Here is a 17931-nt window from a genome sequence, read left to right as displayed (position 1 = left end):
GCCTCCCTCCCGCCGGGGCGGCCGCTAACGGCGCCCCCGCCCCGCCCAACGCACCCCGCGGGAGCGCCCGGCGGAGCCCCACGCGCGACCGGGACCGGGTCATGGACACTGGGAAGCGCGGAGCATGGCCATGGCTTCCTCCTCCTCCTCCTCCCGGCCGCCGCCTCCCACAATGCACCCTGGGCGCTCCCCCGCGAAAGCCACTTCCTCGCCCGAAAGCCGCGCCGCTGCTCCCCCCACGTCCCTACTCACATCCGTCGATATCCTCCTGCAGGTCCTCCTGAAGCAGCGACAGATCTGCGATGGGGGAGACACACACACACACACACACCATGTGCCAAACGCGCCGGCCGACACCCCCGGTGCCACCCGTGACCCAACCCCGCCCGCGGGCTGCGCCCCCCGGACCGGACCCGACCCGACTCCACCCCGCAGACCCCCGCGCTCCGAGACCGGACAGCGGCTGGAAGCGCTCCCGAAGCCGGGGCGGGAGAGAGGAGGAGGAGGAGGGGGGATAGAGGAGGGAGGGCTGGCGCCTCGCCGGGGAGGCGGCGTGTGCGGGGAGGGGGAGGGGGGCGATGCCTACCCGCCATCTTGCTGCTGCAGCCCCCGCGGGGCGCCCGGCTACATCCAGCCCGCGGCCGGCGCTGCGAGCGGCGGTGGAAGAGGGCGGGCACCCGTGCTGTCCAGGCCCCGGGCCCGGCGGCGCCTCTCCGCGTCCCCGGGAGAGCCGCGCAGGGAGGGAGGAGGGAGCGGGCGGAGGAAGGCGGGAGGAGGGGTCTGGGCCGGACACGCTGCCCCCGCCTCCGCCCGGCGGAGCCGCTCTCACTCGGTCGCCGCTCGCTCGCACAGGCGGCCGCCCCTCCACGCCCCGCGCTCTGACTCACGCCCGGAGCCGCCCGGGCTGGCCCTGGGGCCAGAGAACGCCCGGGCTCTGCCGCACGCCCCGGCCCGCTCACCTGGGCTCGCCGTTCCCCTCCCCGCCGCTGCCGCCATCTCGGGGCTTGGGCTCCTGCTGCCGCCCGCCGAGGGGCCGAGGCGAGGCCACGGAGCTTTCCCGGCCCTGAAATTCGCGTGTGGTGGGGTCACCTCCAGGAAGGGCCCCAAAGGTGCTCCTCGCCTTGGTCAGCTTGAGGTCGCTTCCAGAGAGAAGGGGTCCCGTCGTGGAGGCAGCGGGGCCGCAGAAGTCCCTGCCTCCGCCGTCGTGGGGTTACCTGGGGAGAAGGGTCCCCTGACCTACTAGAGAGCAGCTCTGCTGAGATGGGTCTGGTAGCCTCGGTGGATGACAAGTTGACCCTGAGCCGGCAGTGTGCCCTTGTGGCAAGGAGGGCCAAGGGTAACATGGGGAGGAGTGTGGCCAGCAGGTCCAGGCGGGTGATCCTCCCGCTCTACTGGGCCCTAGTGAGGCCACATCTGGAATAAGAAAGACAAGGGGAGAGTCTAGCACAGGGCTACAAAGATGATTAGAGGTCTGGAGCATCTCTCTCTTATAAGGAGAGACCGTGGGAGCTGGGCCTGTTTAGTCTAGAGAGGGCATCTCATTAAAGCATATAAATCTTTCAAAGGCAGGTATGAAGAAATGCCAGAGTCTTTTCAGTGGTGCCCAAGGAACAATTGCCATAAACTAAAACACAATAAGTTTCACCTCAACACGAGGAAGAACTTGTTTACGTTGAAGGTGGCAGAACACTGGAGCAGGCTGCCCAGGGAGGTTGTGGAGTTTCCCTCTCTAGAGACATTAAAAACCCACCTAGACATGTTCCTGTGTAACCTGCTTTAGGTGACCTTGCCTTGGCAGGAGGGTTGGACAATTCTATGATTCTGTGACAGGTGGCCATGTCTCCACTACCTGGCCCACGAGCATCTTCTTCATGTGAACCGTCAAGTTTCTGCAGCTGGGATCCTGTGGCTTAAACGCATGGAATGTTCTCCCACTGCACCGCTGCGCCTTCTGACTTCTGCTTTAAAAATACACAATTTAGTCATATGTACACACAAGGTTACCCATCGTTTTTACTTTGTTTGGCTGTACCTTTTGGTCACTGCTGGTGGTTTTCATTTTAACTGTTTTGATAGATTCTTTTTCCTCTGTAGATTGGAAGATAAATGTGTTGGATAAATGCTCTGTTTAGTTAATAACCAGAGCACTTGATAAAGGAAAGGGCCTGGTACTGGTGCTACTTGAGAGTCTTATCTGTGTCTTCCACAGTCTTGTTTTAAATCTCGATAATAATTGATGAAGTTGTTAATACACAAAAAAGCAAAATAAATTATTTTTGGTTTTCAAAAAAGGATACAATTTCATTAGCTCTGTTTTTATCTGAGTCTTTGACAGTATGTCTTGTAAGTTGCTTTTTAACATCAATTTTTTATTTTTATTTGGTAAGTTTGACAAAGATTAAATCTCTGTAGCCATTCATTCTCTTTGCCATGGTGGATGAAAACATGTAATCTTCTTTTAAAATGCATACATCCCTTTCCTTACAACCCTGCAGAACAAACTCCGCCCTATTTCACACCTGTTCAGTCTTTAGATGAGTCACTGGGGCCTACTGGATCCTGATTATTTAACATTTGCTTTTGCTCAGATATATAAGCTCAAAATCTTAGTAAATCAAGTGAATTCGCCATGACTAAGTTATATGAACCATGCTGTTCTCTGCCACTGTAATTTAAGAAGAGATTCAGGGAAAATACTTGACATCACACATCTCTGGCAATGCTGGATGTAATAGCAATAGACATAGAACAGGAAAATTAAGCGTACTTGAAGATCCCATTTTATTATCTTTATATCCACAAGTTATTTTCAAGAACTTTTATCTCATCTTCTCTGCATTGTTCACCACAATCAAGGCCCGATTTTGATTCCTCTGAGTTCAGTAGAAGTGAATCTAAAAATTTGTCACTGCTAAGATGTGATGTGCTTCATTTTACTAAAAGAATCAAGGGGTTTGGTTCCGTTTTCCAGCTCTTTGGGAAGAGGCACTTATTCTCACTGTAGATTGCTGTGGTCTGGAAGAATCAAAGCTACCTTGAGCATTGTTATTATCATCATCATAATGAGAAATAGAACTTAATGAGATACATCTATGAAAACGGGGTTTATAATTAACAGAATTACTGCTCTTTAAAGTGCATTAATAGTGTTAATTATCATCCATTAATCATTGGCCCATATTTAATGGTCTCTAGAGTATTCAGGATTTTTTTTTTTCTACCTACAATTAAAAACAAGAAGTATAATTTATGTAATAAAGCAATGACAATTGCAAGCAGTCATACTTAGCATAAGTTCATATAAATTAATTCTTGATCTTCCTGTGTGCATGTGATCTTAAGTGTGGTTAGTTCTTTCTCAGTAGCCAGGGCTGTGTGGTATTTAAGTAGCACAGATAACCAGGATCAGTGTGTTAGAAATTAAAATTGTTCAGGAATTGCAATTTTTTTTGGTGCTATACATTACCCATAGAACATCAGACTTTTGTCCTCGGGCAGAGTTGGTCCCACCCTTATCACCAGCAGCCTTCAGGAAAGGTCTCTTCCTCTGTGAGTAGAAACTCTGTGGCAAAACCTTTGGCTCATACAGTGACACACACGAGGTGGGGGGGAAATAATTTTAAAAAAAAGGAAACAAAAAAAAAGGAAAAAAAATTGGCTTCATGCCAACACACAATGCAGAATCCCACTTAATGACTAAGTGAGCAGGTATTTCTAAACTTCTCATCCTCGGTGAATCCTGACGTACTCCTTGGGAGCCTGCTGCAAAGTTCAGGTCGATGGTAAGCTTCCCTGCCACTGGTCACAAACAAGCCAGGCAGAGACCTTGTAAGTGTAGGACAGATGCTGACTCTTCCAGATGAACTGCTGTTCTAAAACAGCATACCTAATTATGGAATAAAATTTTCATAACAGACGTGTTTTATTAGACGAGATGTGTTAAGAAACAAGTAATATGACACCTGCCAAAACGTTCTAGCAGATTTTGTGCTGGACTTCTTCTAGTCAGTTTTAAAAAAACACACTACAAAGGGTGGAGGCCAAGGCTACGGATGGGAGGACACAAACGGAAGACTCCTTGGCAAGGTCCTTTGCATGTGATAAAAGACACCTGCGTTGCTATCTACCTGATGTATCTCAAAATAGTCCATAGCAATCAGCAAGATGTTGTAGTATTTACATAAAGTACTACATAAATCCTTTCAATCTTGCATGTTAGACACAAGATACCCAACATCCGCCTAGACATATTTGCAACATGTTATTCTGTAATTTGACTGGTGACATTTCTTCCATCAAAACTGCTCTAGATATAAGGATCTCGAGCTCAAAAACACTGCTGCACCCAGAACTCACCCGTGTTATTGTATTTATTATCTAGCATATTTATTATCTATTTTTGCTCATTTGTTGTGAAGAAGCAAGTCTGATCAGATAACTATGTCAGCTTTCAATGTCCACATATTAACTAGCTTTACATTTCTCCCAGGCTACCTCTGTGTGTGGGAAGAGCTTCCCATAAATATCTGTGCAGCCATCTTGCTCTCCTCCTTCGTATTCCTCCGCAAAACTCCCTGTTCCTGTAAAGCCTACCAAAAAACATATCAGGGTTAGACTGCTGGTGCACCAAGGCAGCTGCTTATCCTCTTGAGGAATACTGACTCATAGTTTTCTTGTCCACCCCCAGGATTCTGTCTGCACGCATATGTTGTCCTTTATGGTTGAACTATTCACTCTCTACTTTTCAGACCATCCTTCTGTTCTTTGCAGAGTGCTTAACCAAAATTGGCCCATAACTAAATAAACAGATTAGGATACATGTACATACATAGGCACACATGTACCTATAATATGAATATATACATATGAAAACCCAGACTAAAGCCTGGGATTCACAGTCAATTTGCATTTGAAAATATAATAAAGCATTTCTGCTCAAAAGAGGTGTTCATCATAAAATGTTTCCTTTCTTCTCCTTTCCCTTTTCCTTCCTTCTCTCCTTCCCTTCCCTACTCCTCTTTTTTTTTCCCTCTCCAGTAAAAATACTAGAGAAGTTTTTTTCATACATCTCTTATGGTTGCAAAGGTTTGTGACTCCGCAACACTCAGTTTATTTATTTTTTCTTCTTTCCTGGGTAAGAGGTTGAGCTGGTGACTACTGGCACTTAATATCAGAGTCCAGCTACCACTGTTCCTAGTGAAGACTTTGCAGAAGGATTATAAACACACAGTATGCCAACCATGAATAAATTAACACCTAAATTTGCTGACAAAGAGCTTGGTTAATATGAAATTAAGTTTGCCTTGTGGGTTCCTCATGTCATTCTGGGTCAGCAACAAATGTAGTGGTATGTTGAAGTGATGCTCAAACCTCTAAAAACTAGGAAATGCCCTCCTGAAGTACATCCTGATGCAGCATTAAGGCTGCACCTGGAGCTTCCAGTGGCTCTTGGCATTAATTTGCAAGCAATGGCGTGAAGATGGTAATGTGTGTGAAAAATTAAGAGAGGCATGTAAATCAGGAGACAAGTTCTGATGCCCTCATGTTTCAAGTAAGACCATTACCTGTGGTGATACCCAACTCCTTTGGCTATAGACCTGTCATCTCAGTAGTAGTCAAGTGAAAGCCTGTATCTGATCCTGTAAGTGCTCAAGCTCACTGTGAAAAAAGCACAAAGAATTACTGCATCAGAGGTTGTTTCAAAGAGCTGGATTTCAGTGCTTGAGTGCAGTATTTGTACAGTATTCTTCATTTAGTGGCACTCACCTGGACAAAGGTTTTCCTTTAAGAGCACTGTTCTGCAGCCCTGGGATGTTCTGCTTCAGGAATCATGTGTCATGCATATGTATGTTACAGGAAGCCTGAATCACTGATCAAACAAGGCAGAGCTCAGGTTGTACCACTGCATTTTAGCTCTGGATTTCCTGGTTCACAGAGATCTGCATCTCACTGACATACTGGAAGGGAACAAGACTGGGCAATCAGGAACTGAATCTTTTCCTCACTGAATTGTCCGGGGTTTTTTTTGTTGGGTGTGTGTGGGAGTGCTGTTTATTTGTTTGTGTTTGTTTGCTTTGTTTTTATTTGTTTTGATAGGACAAAAAAAAAATCTGCATTTTGGCTTTTTCAAGAAATTGCAGCAACCACATAGATACGTAGCTGGGATACTATTGTAGTAGATACATTTATCCCCCAACCCTTCATCCTAGATCTCCAAATCATTTTGAGAGGAAATGTGTGTCATTATTCTTGTCTCACAGATAGACAAACAGAGAACAAAAGAAGCAAAGTGACGTGTGTGATACAGCTTGAGGCCTGAGATAGAAATTAGTGCATAAAATAAAACACATTAAAAAATCTTCTGCGCTATTTTTCTCTACCTGATGCCATATATGAGAGGTAGCAATCTAATACATGGTTCCTAACGTGCCAGCTCCGAGTTGTATGCCAGGCCAGACCCTGCCCCCTTGTTAGATTCGCCCTTGAGCCAGCCAGGCTTTCCAGCCTTTCCTCAACCCACACAGTCTCCCTTCCCCACCCAACTAGTCCCTACGGGAAATGCCTAACCTGATTTTCAGATTAATATATTTGCATTTATTCACTACATTGCTTCCTGTTCTACTGAGTTTAAATTTGCATCTCTTTAGATCTACTTAGATATTGGCATATATAAGCTGATAGCTCACACTCTTCTGAATCAGAGATGAGTTACTGAGATCCCAGAACAAATCTCAAAAGGACAAATGGGACTGATGTATCACTACCCCCAAACCTGCTTTTCCTTTTGGCAGTTGTCATCCAACATCAGTTTCATATCCGTCCAACTAGTCCCTTCTTACGATCCTTTCTCTTCTTACTTAGGCATCAGCTCTCCCCACTCTTCTCCATCCCAAACTCCTCTCAGCAAGCTGCTGTGTACACAGCACTTTTCATTCTGTTTTTGTTGACAGTTTTTGAGTCTTCTTGCTGTTTTTCTTATACTCGCATTGCATTTTTCCAAAGTAAAATAGAAACAAAACAGAAATCCTGGCAGAACGGGAGTCTGGCACCCTCTCTGCAGACCTTTCTCAGATTCTGACTGGACTTAGGTCAGATTCCAGAGTGGCACTCTTTCATAACCCACATGAATACTAGCTGGCTGGAAGTCTTGGCACCCTATCCAACCAACAACGGTGTAATCCATTTAGTCAGGGAGAATTGGGTACGTGCCTATGCAGGCAGCCAAGCTCTTTTTTTGCTGATCTGTAGGGTGGTAGGTGCCAGTGGGATGCATGTCAGGAGAATGATTGCTCTGGGACACGGCTTGTTATCCTGGCCTGTGCAATTGCTAGGACCTGACAATCCTTAAAAATGTGAGGGGTGGAGAAGTCAAGAGGTTACTTCCTAAGAACCCTTTGTTTAGATAACCCTGGCTCCTGCAGGAAGCACACTGAATTTCAGGGTCAGTTACACACGTGTATTTTAGACCTTTGGAGGAGGCAACCTTCAGATGTGCATGTTTGCACAGTCTTTTGAGGGCAGATGTGAAGTCATTCTGCTTGTGCTCCAACTCAATCAGCAACTGTGTAACCACACTTCATGCAGCACTGAGTCCCAGACAGAGGTATGGACAGACAGTGGCACAACATCTGTAAACTAGTCAAATTCTTGCAAAATATAACAGAGGTCCATTCACTGAAGAAATAACTGAAATTGTTGTTCCTCTCAAAGTGGAGGCTGAGAATATTCTAAAAGACTCAGTTTTTATCTTACTTAACAGTGTTAGAAAAGGATATACAGACTATGAGCAAGGATTATATAATAGAGGAAACAGCCACCAAAAAACTACCCAAAAAAAGGAGAACAACTGAATGATGATTCTTGACATATGCCAGTTTTCAACTATTGAGCTGGGAGGTAATACAAAGAATTAAGTGTTCTATCTGAGACAAATGTACACCAAACTAGAGGAAATACAAATAAGATAAAAACCCTTGTATAATCTCTGAGGATGATGGTGCTACAGTATGACTTAAGAAATCTGACAATATATATGACAGGGTCATATGATTTGTAATAGCAAGTACCAAAATTTAAAGAGCTGTCTGGTCCAAAAATAGCTCCTTTGTTTAATTAAGTTAGTAACATGTGAAAGGGTAATTACAGTCCTAAAGCAGCTCCTGGATAGGCTGATTTTATCAATAATTTCCAAATCAACTTTGCTCACTTGATATATAAATGATTATTTCCTTTTTGTGTGTGTGTGTGTGTGTGTTTGTTTTTTTTTTTTTACCATCATATAGGGCTTGAACCCCTGGGTACCTTGTTGTGATAAAAATGTTAGCTTATTTTTTAACTGTGGGAACAGTTAAAGGGTTTCAGGTGTATTAAGAAGCTTTACATTATACATTTCAAATTCTTCTTGGATTCAAGCACTGGCAACATTTCAGGTTCCAAGTTTCTGTTTAAAATGAAATTTAATGTACATACACTCTAGTATTGCCAGTAATATCTTGAACTGTGTGTGTTTTATTGGGTGATTCATAAAAAAAAGACAGACAAAGTATGCACAGTGGTATTGGAATGTGAGTGGGATCAAAGTACTGATTTAGTGGAATATGTTTGTCAAGCACAGCATACAGGAAGTCTTTCTGAATGAAGATGGATTTAGCCCATGAGAACCCCAGTGTATTTCCAAGTGTCATTTATTCCAGTGAACCCCACCAAAAATATCAAAGTAAAATGAGAAAGCTGCCTCACTCACCCTCAGATATTTCACTGGCAATGAGGCTACAGTTAGACTTGTTGGAAGTAAAGGGCAAGAAAACTATTAAAATTAATAAAAATAACATTGATTTAAAGGGACACTATTCCCAGTTCCCACACAGAAGAAAATTCTCTCTGTTCTATAACAGAGTGGCTGCAACATTTTTATTTAAATACAACTTTGCTATTGATTGAGCATCCATGAGCCTACTGAGCTGGGTGTGTTGAGATTGTACATCTGCGTGCATGTACCCCACTCTCTCTGCACTCTTCCTGTTCACTTCTCTTTCCAGGCAGGATTTTGAAAACCACAGTGTTGATTTTGTTTCTGAGACTAAGGAGCCACTCCTTGAGAACAAGGAGCTCTAACACTGGGAAACTGAGCCCTACATAGAAGGCTTCTCACTGGTATGAGTGATAATGTTGTCCTGAGTTCCATCACAAAAAAGCAAGCTGTTAACATTTATAAAATATATGTTTAAATACACTACGTTTAATTTCTCTTTGACTGCTGATCAAGGATTATGTCTCTCTTTTTTATTACATACTGCTTGCTAAACAGTAGGAACAGGGCAGTTTGCCTTTATCCCTGCTTTCTCCACTTAGACACACTCGGAGAGCATAACCACCTTGGAAGTCCAGCTGTGCCTTCCTACAGCCCCACTGGGCTGAGGGATGTTCTGGTCCGATCAGCAGAACAACTCCACTTCCATTAATCCCCACAGGATGGCATCGCATGTGCAGTACCATGCAATGAACACACACTGTACCTCAGGAAGCCAGAGGGCACAGGCTTTCTCGTGGTTTTAACAGTACCAGTGCCATCTTTCGCTGCCTCATTATGGTCCAGTGCATAAATTATGTTAGTACAGTGGTCCTAACTACTCCCCTGGCAAAATCCATGCATTTGTTAGGTAGGGCAGCTTACTGACATAAAAGGAAATCTAGCAAAAGGAAGGCTGTGGATACCCTATTTCACGAGGAAGAGTTATGTGGAGGAGAAGGAGCTTGAAAGACTCACATTTCTACAAAATGGGCAGAATGTGACAAGGTCCTGCTAGAAGAAAGCTAAAAAAAAGACTCTAGGTCTGCCCCTAGTGCTGGAAAGGGTTCAGTACAGGAATCAGTGCAGATATAATGTTTTCAGAGGGCTTTCTACCTTTGACTTTGAAAGGCAGTCTGATGTTTTTTGAAGACCCGTGTAAAGAGAATTAATATTCCAAAGATGCTATTTGGTTCTCAACATTTTCTAACAACTGTGTTTTTTTAAGAGTATGAATGCTATTAACCCACAGGTTAATGGATTAGTTTTAAATAATATATTACATCCTTTCCCTCAAATGCACTTTAAGGTTTATATTGGATTAAATATACAGGGAAGGCTTTATTTTGTAATTTGCCTCAGCAAGAAATAGATGAAATAGAAAGTTGCTCTTGCTGTGGTGCCCTTCACCTACCCATGAAAAGTTAATCTGTACAGTTCTCAAAATTGCTTTGGAACAAAACTTCAGGATGTTGAGAACTTGAGAATACAGGAAAAATTCCTTCTCTTGGAAAGTTCTAGCTTTATGTATTAATTATCTCATGATACCTTTGGGTAAGCAAACAGAAAAGCATGCAATGTACTTGCCAGTGCAAGTTAGAGGAGAGGCAGTGAAAATCTGGCTTATCTTGAAAAAAGAAGCTGTAGAGTGATTTTGTTGCTTTGATCTGGAGACAGATCTTTCATAAAGATGAGAGCTGGGAGCAATGTGTCTTGTTTTAAGATTCTTATCCTCCAAAATCTCTGCATCCTTTTTATTTCCACATTTATCTCCTGAGAGGCCACTAACACGGCATATGTGCATTGAGCCTGATTACTTGCCTATTTTACTTCTTACTTTGGACTAAATAAACAAACAAACCAGCCTTGAGTTTGAGCTTATTTTTTGGGTGACAAGTCCAAGAATAGGTGTATAACAGGTGTCCTCCTCAGAGAGATGTTTATGTCCTCATTCCAGTAAATACATTCTGAATTTACTGTTCTTATGGAATAATATACTCAGTTCTGCATCTGGATAGAAGTCTTTGAACTCCCACTGTATAGTTAACCTTCCCTTACTGCAGGATAAAGCCAGATGGTAGTTCAATATTTTCCCCATCCTCTGTAAAAATCATTAGGGACCCAGCTCCCCAAATCCTCTCGTATTTCCAGTGGTCTGATTTCTTTACTTTCCAAGCTTCTGTCTGTTCTGCAGCCACAAGCAATTGCTATGGTCTAGGTCATCCAGATGCCCAAGTGCTCCCTGTTCTCTGTGTAGGAGCCAAGGGGGATATTCCCACCAAGATGCAGATCATCTGAGCTTTTTTTGGAAGAGAAATTACAGTCAAGCCACATAATCCAGAAGTTGTCAACAATAGTAGCTCACATAAATTCCAAATTGTTCACAGGCTAAGCTCCTCCCTTGCCAATGACTGTATGAACCCCTGGACCAGAGAGTTGGGGACTACATTGCCATTCCAGCCACCTGGAATGTGGCTGGAATGTCTTACTGAAAGGAAATGTCTTACTGAAAGGAATTATTTGGCTTCAGCAGGGCTATCTCAAATTCACACTTCGACCAAGACTTCAGTAGTTCAACCATGAGAGTTTTTTTAATGCGTTCTAAGACCAAAATAAGACCTTTGACTCTTTCTGGGTTTTCACCAAATGATATTTTATCTCTGCCAGAGTGTAAGTTTTAATTATTTTCTAATCCATTTTATCACACTCCTGATATCATTAGAAAGATTATGACTGTGGTAGCTTCTTGCTAAGGTTGTCCTACAGATAGATCTTCACTTTGCTGACTCCATCCACAACTCATTACTTTATTAGTTTGTTTATTCTCATCTGTTCTTAAAACTTTTCTAACTGTGAAGCTGAGAGAGATGATTTCATGATCTATGTGCAGTGAAAGTATGTCTGCATACCCTTAGAGTGCACACCTAGTATAGAACTTTTCTTGACATTTAAATGCCCTAAAAACAACATTTAGAGTCTCCTAGTGTATTTCAGGATCTTTGGACCTGATACACCTATCACTGTTCCATCATCTTTAAAAAAACCCACAAAAATGACTGAAGGGGAGGGTAAAATATCTGGACTGATAAAATAGGCTGCATTGTGCATATTTCTGGTTTCTGCTCCTCAAATAGTTTCTTAGCTATTAGTTATGTCAGGGTAATCACCACCTCTTGGTGCAGTTAAGGTCCTGGCAAGTTATTGCTTATTTGATGAGATTACTATATTATTACTCCTCATTAGAAAATTAAACCTGTTGATCAAGTAGTGCATTCATTTCCCCTTGTACAATATCTTATTAATATATATTAAAAAAACTACAAAACAAAGCATACGGACTTCTTGTTTATTTTTAAGTTTGAGCAAACTTAGATTATGTATGTTGGAGGCAAATTCTGAGGTCCATAAACAGTCACTACTACCACTGATGTACAAGGAAATTAGAATAAATGTTAAACAAAGATTTGTCCTGAAAAAGAAAAATGCAGTCATCATTAACAGCAATAATTATAAATTGTGTGGTCAAAACTTTGCAAAACTGCAGGGGTTTTCAAGGGTTAATTTATCCCCATAAAGGACATAGACCCAAAAGGGGATTTGGAGTTTACATCCAACATCCTCTGCATTTCAGGACTGTTTAGACTGATGATGGGATGAGGGGAGGTCACACTCCCAAACTCAGACTTAAAACTCTTTCCAACACACAAAAATGTTATTTATAGCAGAAATGAAACAGAAGCAACAAAACAAAACAAACAAACAAAGATTTAGGAACTTTGTGCTGTAGATTTTTTGGATTGAAGATGATTTTCTCCCTTTGAAATTCCTTTCTTATATTGTTTTCCTGGTTTCTGTTGGAAGTGCAAAGATTCCTCTCACTGTTAAATCTAAACAAAGGAATCAACTTTAGTCCATAATAGTAAAAACTAAGACACAAGACTTTATTTAATAAGTCTCCTCAGTCACCACCTGGCTTACAACTTTTAAAATTTTAATTTCTCCTTTGCAGTTGCCTCATGATTGTTCATAATGAACACCCAGTTCCACTGATGGAGACAAAAAGATAGGAATGACACCACAAGCTGGCTACAGATACCCTTCTCAACACCTAAAACTACTGTAAGGTTGGGATGGATAGATGTATTTTCATTCAAAAATTTTCACTTGAGCCTTGTTTGGAAGATTCCTGTTTGGGTCTTCTGTAAGCAGAGGAAGCACCTATCAATGTGCATTCACTGCCTGTGGATTTAATGAGAAAAATCAATGTGAAGTTCAAACCTTCTCTAGCTGGCAGCACACACACACTGGGCATGTTTTAGATAAACCTGATGCTCACTTGGCAGGACAAATTTCTAAGAGTATAAGAGCCCTGTTATCTCTCCTTGGCAATATGCACAATAGGAGTCTGCTTGCTTGACAATAAAACATTGGCCTTAATATAAAACCCTTTTCATAGTTCACAAGGCTAAGCTTAATTAAAAGGAGAATTGTGGATGCTCTCCTTTCATTTGGTAGTAAACACAGGCTCCTTCACCCCATACAAAGCTAATGGTGGTAAACCAGATACTACACTACTCTGTATGAGAATAGTGTACTCTGTGGAATATACTGCTAGAAGGAAACAGCATTACTATTCAGTAAAGTGATTGTAATTTATGAGAACCTCACTGGGCTGCTCCTGCAGTGAACTGGAAGGCAAGAAGCTATCCACTGTTCTGCTGCTAAGACTCCCTGAATTTTGAAGTACAGATCACTAGTTATCACTTCAATCAGGCACATATAGTTTGGTGAAGCTGATCTTTACTTTCCCTTTTCAATCAGCAAGTAACAGGTATCACCTATACCAGAAGCATGAAAAGAATGCAGCCACCCAATGTCAGTGCCAGCAAAAGTAAGCCAAGACAGTTCTTGTCATTTCCACGGACTCACTCATAAAAATCATTATGCTGTCTTTTCAAACTGTCCTCAAAATTGGCAGCCCAAAGTGACAGCTGGTAAAATGGAGCAAGTTACAATAGCTACAGACACAACCAAATTGCAACCTTGAATGCCCCTAGCGGGCCCCGTTTTGAACTGCGCCTTGGTACATGAAATCAAGGCAACCCTTTGTTTGGATTGGAGTTTACATTTCAAACACCTGCATGGTCAGGCATGTTTCTGTATGGAATGATACATGAGAAAGGACTCGTGCAGCCTTGTGGGCTCACATTAGTATTTAAATAAGGCTCATGCGGAAAAGGAGTTTGATAATAAGATATGGAGCTTTCATCAGAAACTGTTTGTATGAATTCATCCTGTATAAGCTGGATGGATTTTGCTAGGCTAAGTGATTTCATTGTGATTTCAGTCTCAGAGAAAGAGCTCTAACTTGAGACACAGTTGTGACACTGTGGTGGCCTGGTGTCCAGCCTCAGCAGTTGGTGTTGACTGGCTGTCATGGTTTAACCCCAGCCAGCAGCCAAGCCCCACACAGCCACTTGCTCACTTGCCATCAGCAGAATCGGGGAGAGAATTGGAAGGGTAAAAGCTAGAGAACTCAAGGTTGAGATAAAGACAGTTTAATAGGGAATGCAAAAGCCATGCATGCAAGGAAAACAAACCAAGGAATTAATTCAGCACTTCCCATGGGCAGGCAGGTGTTCAGCCATCCTGGAGGTACAGGAGAGTGGGGCCCCATCACACATAACAGTTACTTGGAAAGACAAACATCATCACTCTAACATCACTCCCTTCTTCCCCCCACCTTATATACCAAACATGACCTCATACGGAATGGAATATCCCTTTGGTCAATTGGTGTCAGCTGTCCCAGCTCTGGTTCCTCCCAGTTTCCCACCTGCTCCCAGTCTCCTTGCTAGTGGAGGCCAGAAAAGGCCTTGGCTGTGTGTAAGCATTGCTCAGCAATAACAAAAACATCTCTATAATATCAACCCTGTGTTCAGCACAAATCCAAAACATAGCCCCATAATAGCCACTGTGAAGAAAATTAACTCTACCCCAGCCATAACCAGCACACTGGCAAATTTACATAGCCATACAGACGAATAATCTATTGGATCACTGAGTCTTGACTTCTGTTTTTTCCTGTCATCTCAGAAATTTCTTTATATATATATATATATATAAAGCTCTACTTTTAAATTAGTTTGCTTTTCGTTTATTGCTCTGACTGAATGTCCCAAAGCCTTAGAAAGCCCTACTTCTAAATTCCAGACTAAATCCATCTGAAGCTAATTTATGTCTATTTTTTAATTGAGCCAGTATTTTGCTTTAGCTAGTCTTGTCCTTTCTTGGTGCTTAACTTGCTATGGCATTTGTAGTGTTGTCAAGTTGAACGTCAGCTTCTGTTTTTCACATGTAAGCAAAAAACTTTTTCTGAATCTTTCCCCATCTAACAGTGGAGAAATGCAGCTCTATCACCAGCCTGGGGCTACGGGACTTCCCTTGCAAAGAATGAGAAAACTTGCATTACTTTTCACACCTTGTATGGGAGATTGCCCTGGGGATTAGCAGTGAATGGGTAGAGTAAACCTGACCCTCTTGACAAACACACATCTCCACTGCCAAAAATCTTTCCCAAGTACTTTAGGAACAGTGAATCTGTTACAAAGTCCAACAAGAAGCATGCCGGTAAGCTTTATACAAACACTCCCAGGTTTTATTCATCAGCAATAATGCTGCTTTTCAAAGTACTTGGCAGGGAAGCTGCAAGTAGGATCTTGCAGAGGTTTACTCCCCTCTAACCTTTTCCAACAGATTTTTCTCTTCAGGAGGGAGTGACTGGACCATCTAACTGCCACGAACAGGAGATGTTAAAACATGAAGCAACACTACAATAAAGTGAAGTGACAGGCAACTTCAGAGTCTCTTGGCATTCACACTGGAAACAGTGGGCTATGAAGTGCCTAATTCAATTATTGTATGTACAATGAAGTGGAATAACCCTTTTCAAGGTAAAAAAAAAAAAACTGAAATCAGAATCAGGCTCTTATTTCCACCAGGTCATTTCTGTACTCTGGTTCTCATGTCTCAGAAGTCTCATGATGCCTTTTCAGGGCAGCCCTTTTCTAACCTTTGTGGTGATTAAACAAACAAAAAAATAGCGTCTTCCAGAATTTTAGCCATTTCGTAACCACTGGACTTTGCCTGAGATCTAGGGCCTGAGCTGGAAGCTGCTCCTCCCACCCAAAGAACTGCTTGCTCAGCAGCAGCTGCTTTCATTGTTAGAGATTTTGGCAGTTTCTTGGGCAAGCACCAGGGAAATTTCTGTTGTGACAGTCATTACTGTAATGCACGTTTGTGTCATGCAAGGGATGCAGAGGCATTTCTGCCAGGGCAGCAGGGAGTTAAATTGTCTCCTCTTCCCTGTCTTGGGAATAAGAGCTGGGATGGCAGCCCACAGTAGAAGGGCCTGGATTGAATTTGCCAGTGATGAGGAGGGATAACATTTTTGTGTGAGAAAGATGCTTGCCAAGAAACAAGAGAGGGAAAGTAACATGGGAGAAAGGAAGTAACTCATCAGTGTTCAGGACAGAACAACAGAAGTTTCAAGATCTGGGCACACATCCGGGTCTCGGACAGATTTTTCTATATCTAGGTCACTCACCAGTGAAAGAAAGCAGAAGGAGGAAGGCAGATGCCTTCATAAGTCTAGGAACACTGCCAGAACCTCACAAGCATTCAGTTTCCTACTAATACAGGCTAACTAAATACCACTACACCACTTGTAGAGAGGAAGGGGCTGAGGTTGTAGAAAACTTTTAAACATAGGACTGGTTTTCTACCAGCATGAGCCACGCTGGGCAGGAACATGTGGGTAGGGGCAAAGAGAAGGGCAGCAGCAGCCACAGATATCGTTGCTCTAGACCACTGGAGGAGGACCCCATGCTGGGACTTGAAATTCTAAAGGAAGGCTGCTAAAAACCAAAGCCACTTGGCTTTGTATTTTCCAAAAGCAAAATACAGTTGGGTAGAAAGAAATGAGGTACATCACTGCTTCAAAACTTACAATCACTCATAGAATAAGATGCTACAAAAGGAAAAAAACTCCCAAACAAACAAACAAAAAAACAAAAAAAACCAAACAAACAAACAAAAAAAACCCAAAAAAAACCACAACCAAACCAAACCAAACCAAACCAAAACAAAAAAAACCACAAAACAAAAAAAACACATTTGGGATGCAAAGACTTGTCTTCCTTTGCTTATAACCAGCCATTTGAAAACACTGCAACGTGACCAATTCCACAAAAATGTTTTCCTGACCACAGTGTCTTGCATGCAGACAAACACAAGGATTATGCCAGTTCCTGGAAGAATAAACGTCAGTAGCTTTTTTTAACATTGGAGCACATATCTGTTTGTATTATTGTTTTTCTCTCTTATCTCCCTAATTTTGGGGGACACATTTCTTTCGTTGTTGTTGTTCATAGGCTCTTTGTTTAAACAACTACAATAGGTTATTTTTTCCTCTGGTTGTTCATTTTTGTTTGGGTCTTTATATTTTTTTGCCTGTGCAAGTAAAATTGCCCTTAACAATCTCTCTCCTGCTGTTTCAGCTTGATCAGCTTCCACTGGGGCATCATCATGCCACTGTTCTAAACAATTTGCTTGTTTGTAGGTAGCTAATAATTTATTTGCCGTCTTCTGAAAGAAGCTCTTTAAGGTCTGGGCTGTAACTTTTTTTAATGAGATATACTACTGTGCATTTGAGAAATTTACCTAGATAAGATGAAAGATGGGAATCTGACTTGCTTTCCTGAGCAAATTTCTCAGGCACTGTTTTGTATTTTGGTGGTACTGAGTCAAGGCAGCAATTGGACATGTACTTACATGCCTTTGAAGTTGGTGAGATGTATTACTGTCTCAAAAATAGACATGCTTAAGCAAGTGCTCTCCCAAACTGCAACTTTATTAATTGTACTCTTGTGCATGTCTGCACCAGGAGGCTTTGGAAATTTAGGGCCTCTAGGTTAAAGCTGCAGAGTCCATGCATGAACAGTAAAGTACATTTATCTGTTCTATGGAGTCTCTCATTGCCATTACATCACTGTAGCTTAATTTGAGCACACCTATGGACAAGTCCTCAAGCTGTGCTTGTGACACTGAACAGCTTTGAATATAGTGTGCCATTTATTAGTCTC

The 17931-nt window shown here is 42.4% G+C and overlaps 1 protein-coding gene across 4 annotated transcripts in view; it reads right to left on the bottom strand.

Moving 5' to 3' along the window:
- The window catches only part of LOC114060720 (serine/threonine-protein phosphatase 4 regulatory subunit 1-like), a 58836-nt gene extending 57757 nt beyond the window's left edge, over window positions 1-1079 (bottom strand). Inside the window, exons 1-2 of one of the 4 annotated variants that reach the window (XM_027890447.1) lie at window positions 587-1079; window positions 253-297 (exon numbers count right to left, since the gene is read on the bottom strand). In XM_027890447.1, the coding sequence (XP_027746248.1) occupies window positions 253-297; window positions 587-593 (52 nt within the window). In that variant the 5' untranslated portion in view covers window positions 594-1079. Of the gene's footprint in view, window positions 1-54; window positions 133-252; window positions 298-586 lie in introns of those variants that run through there. The other 3 variants (XM_027890443.1, XM_027890441.1, XM_027890444.1) reach the window with 3 other exon arrangements.
- Window positions 1080-17931: the final 16852 nt, after the last annotated feature.

This window comes from Empidonax traillii, unplaced genomic scaffold, assembly GCF_003031625.1.
Source record: "Empidonax traillii isolate 1590-97213 ecotype Southwest subspecies unplaced genomic scaffold, ASM303162v1 scaffold288:size648122, whole genome shotgun sequence".
Lineage (NCBI taxonomy): Eukaryota > Metazoa > Chordata > Aves > Passeriformes > Tyrannidae > Empidonax > Empidonax traillii.
This window is presented reverse-complemented; position numbering and strand designations above follow the sequence as displayed.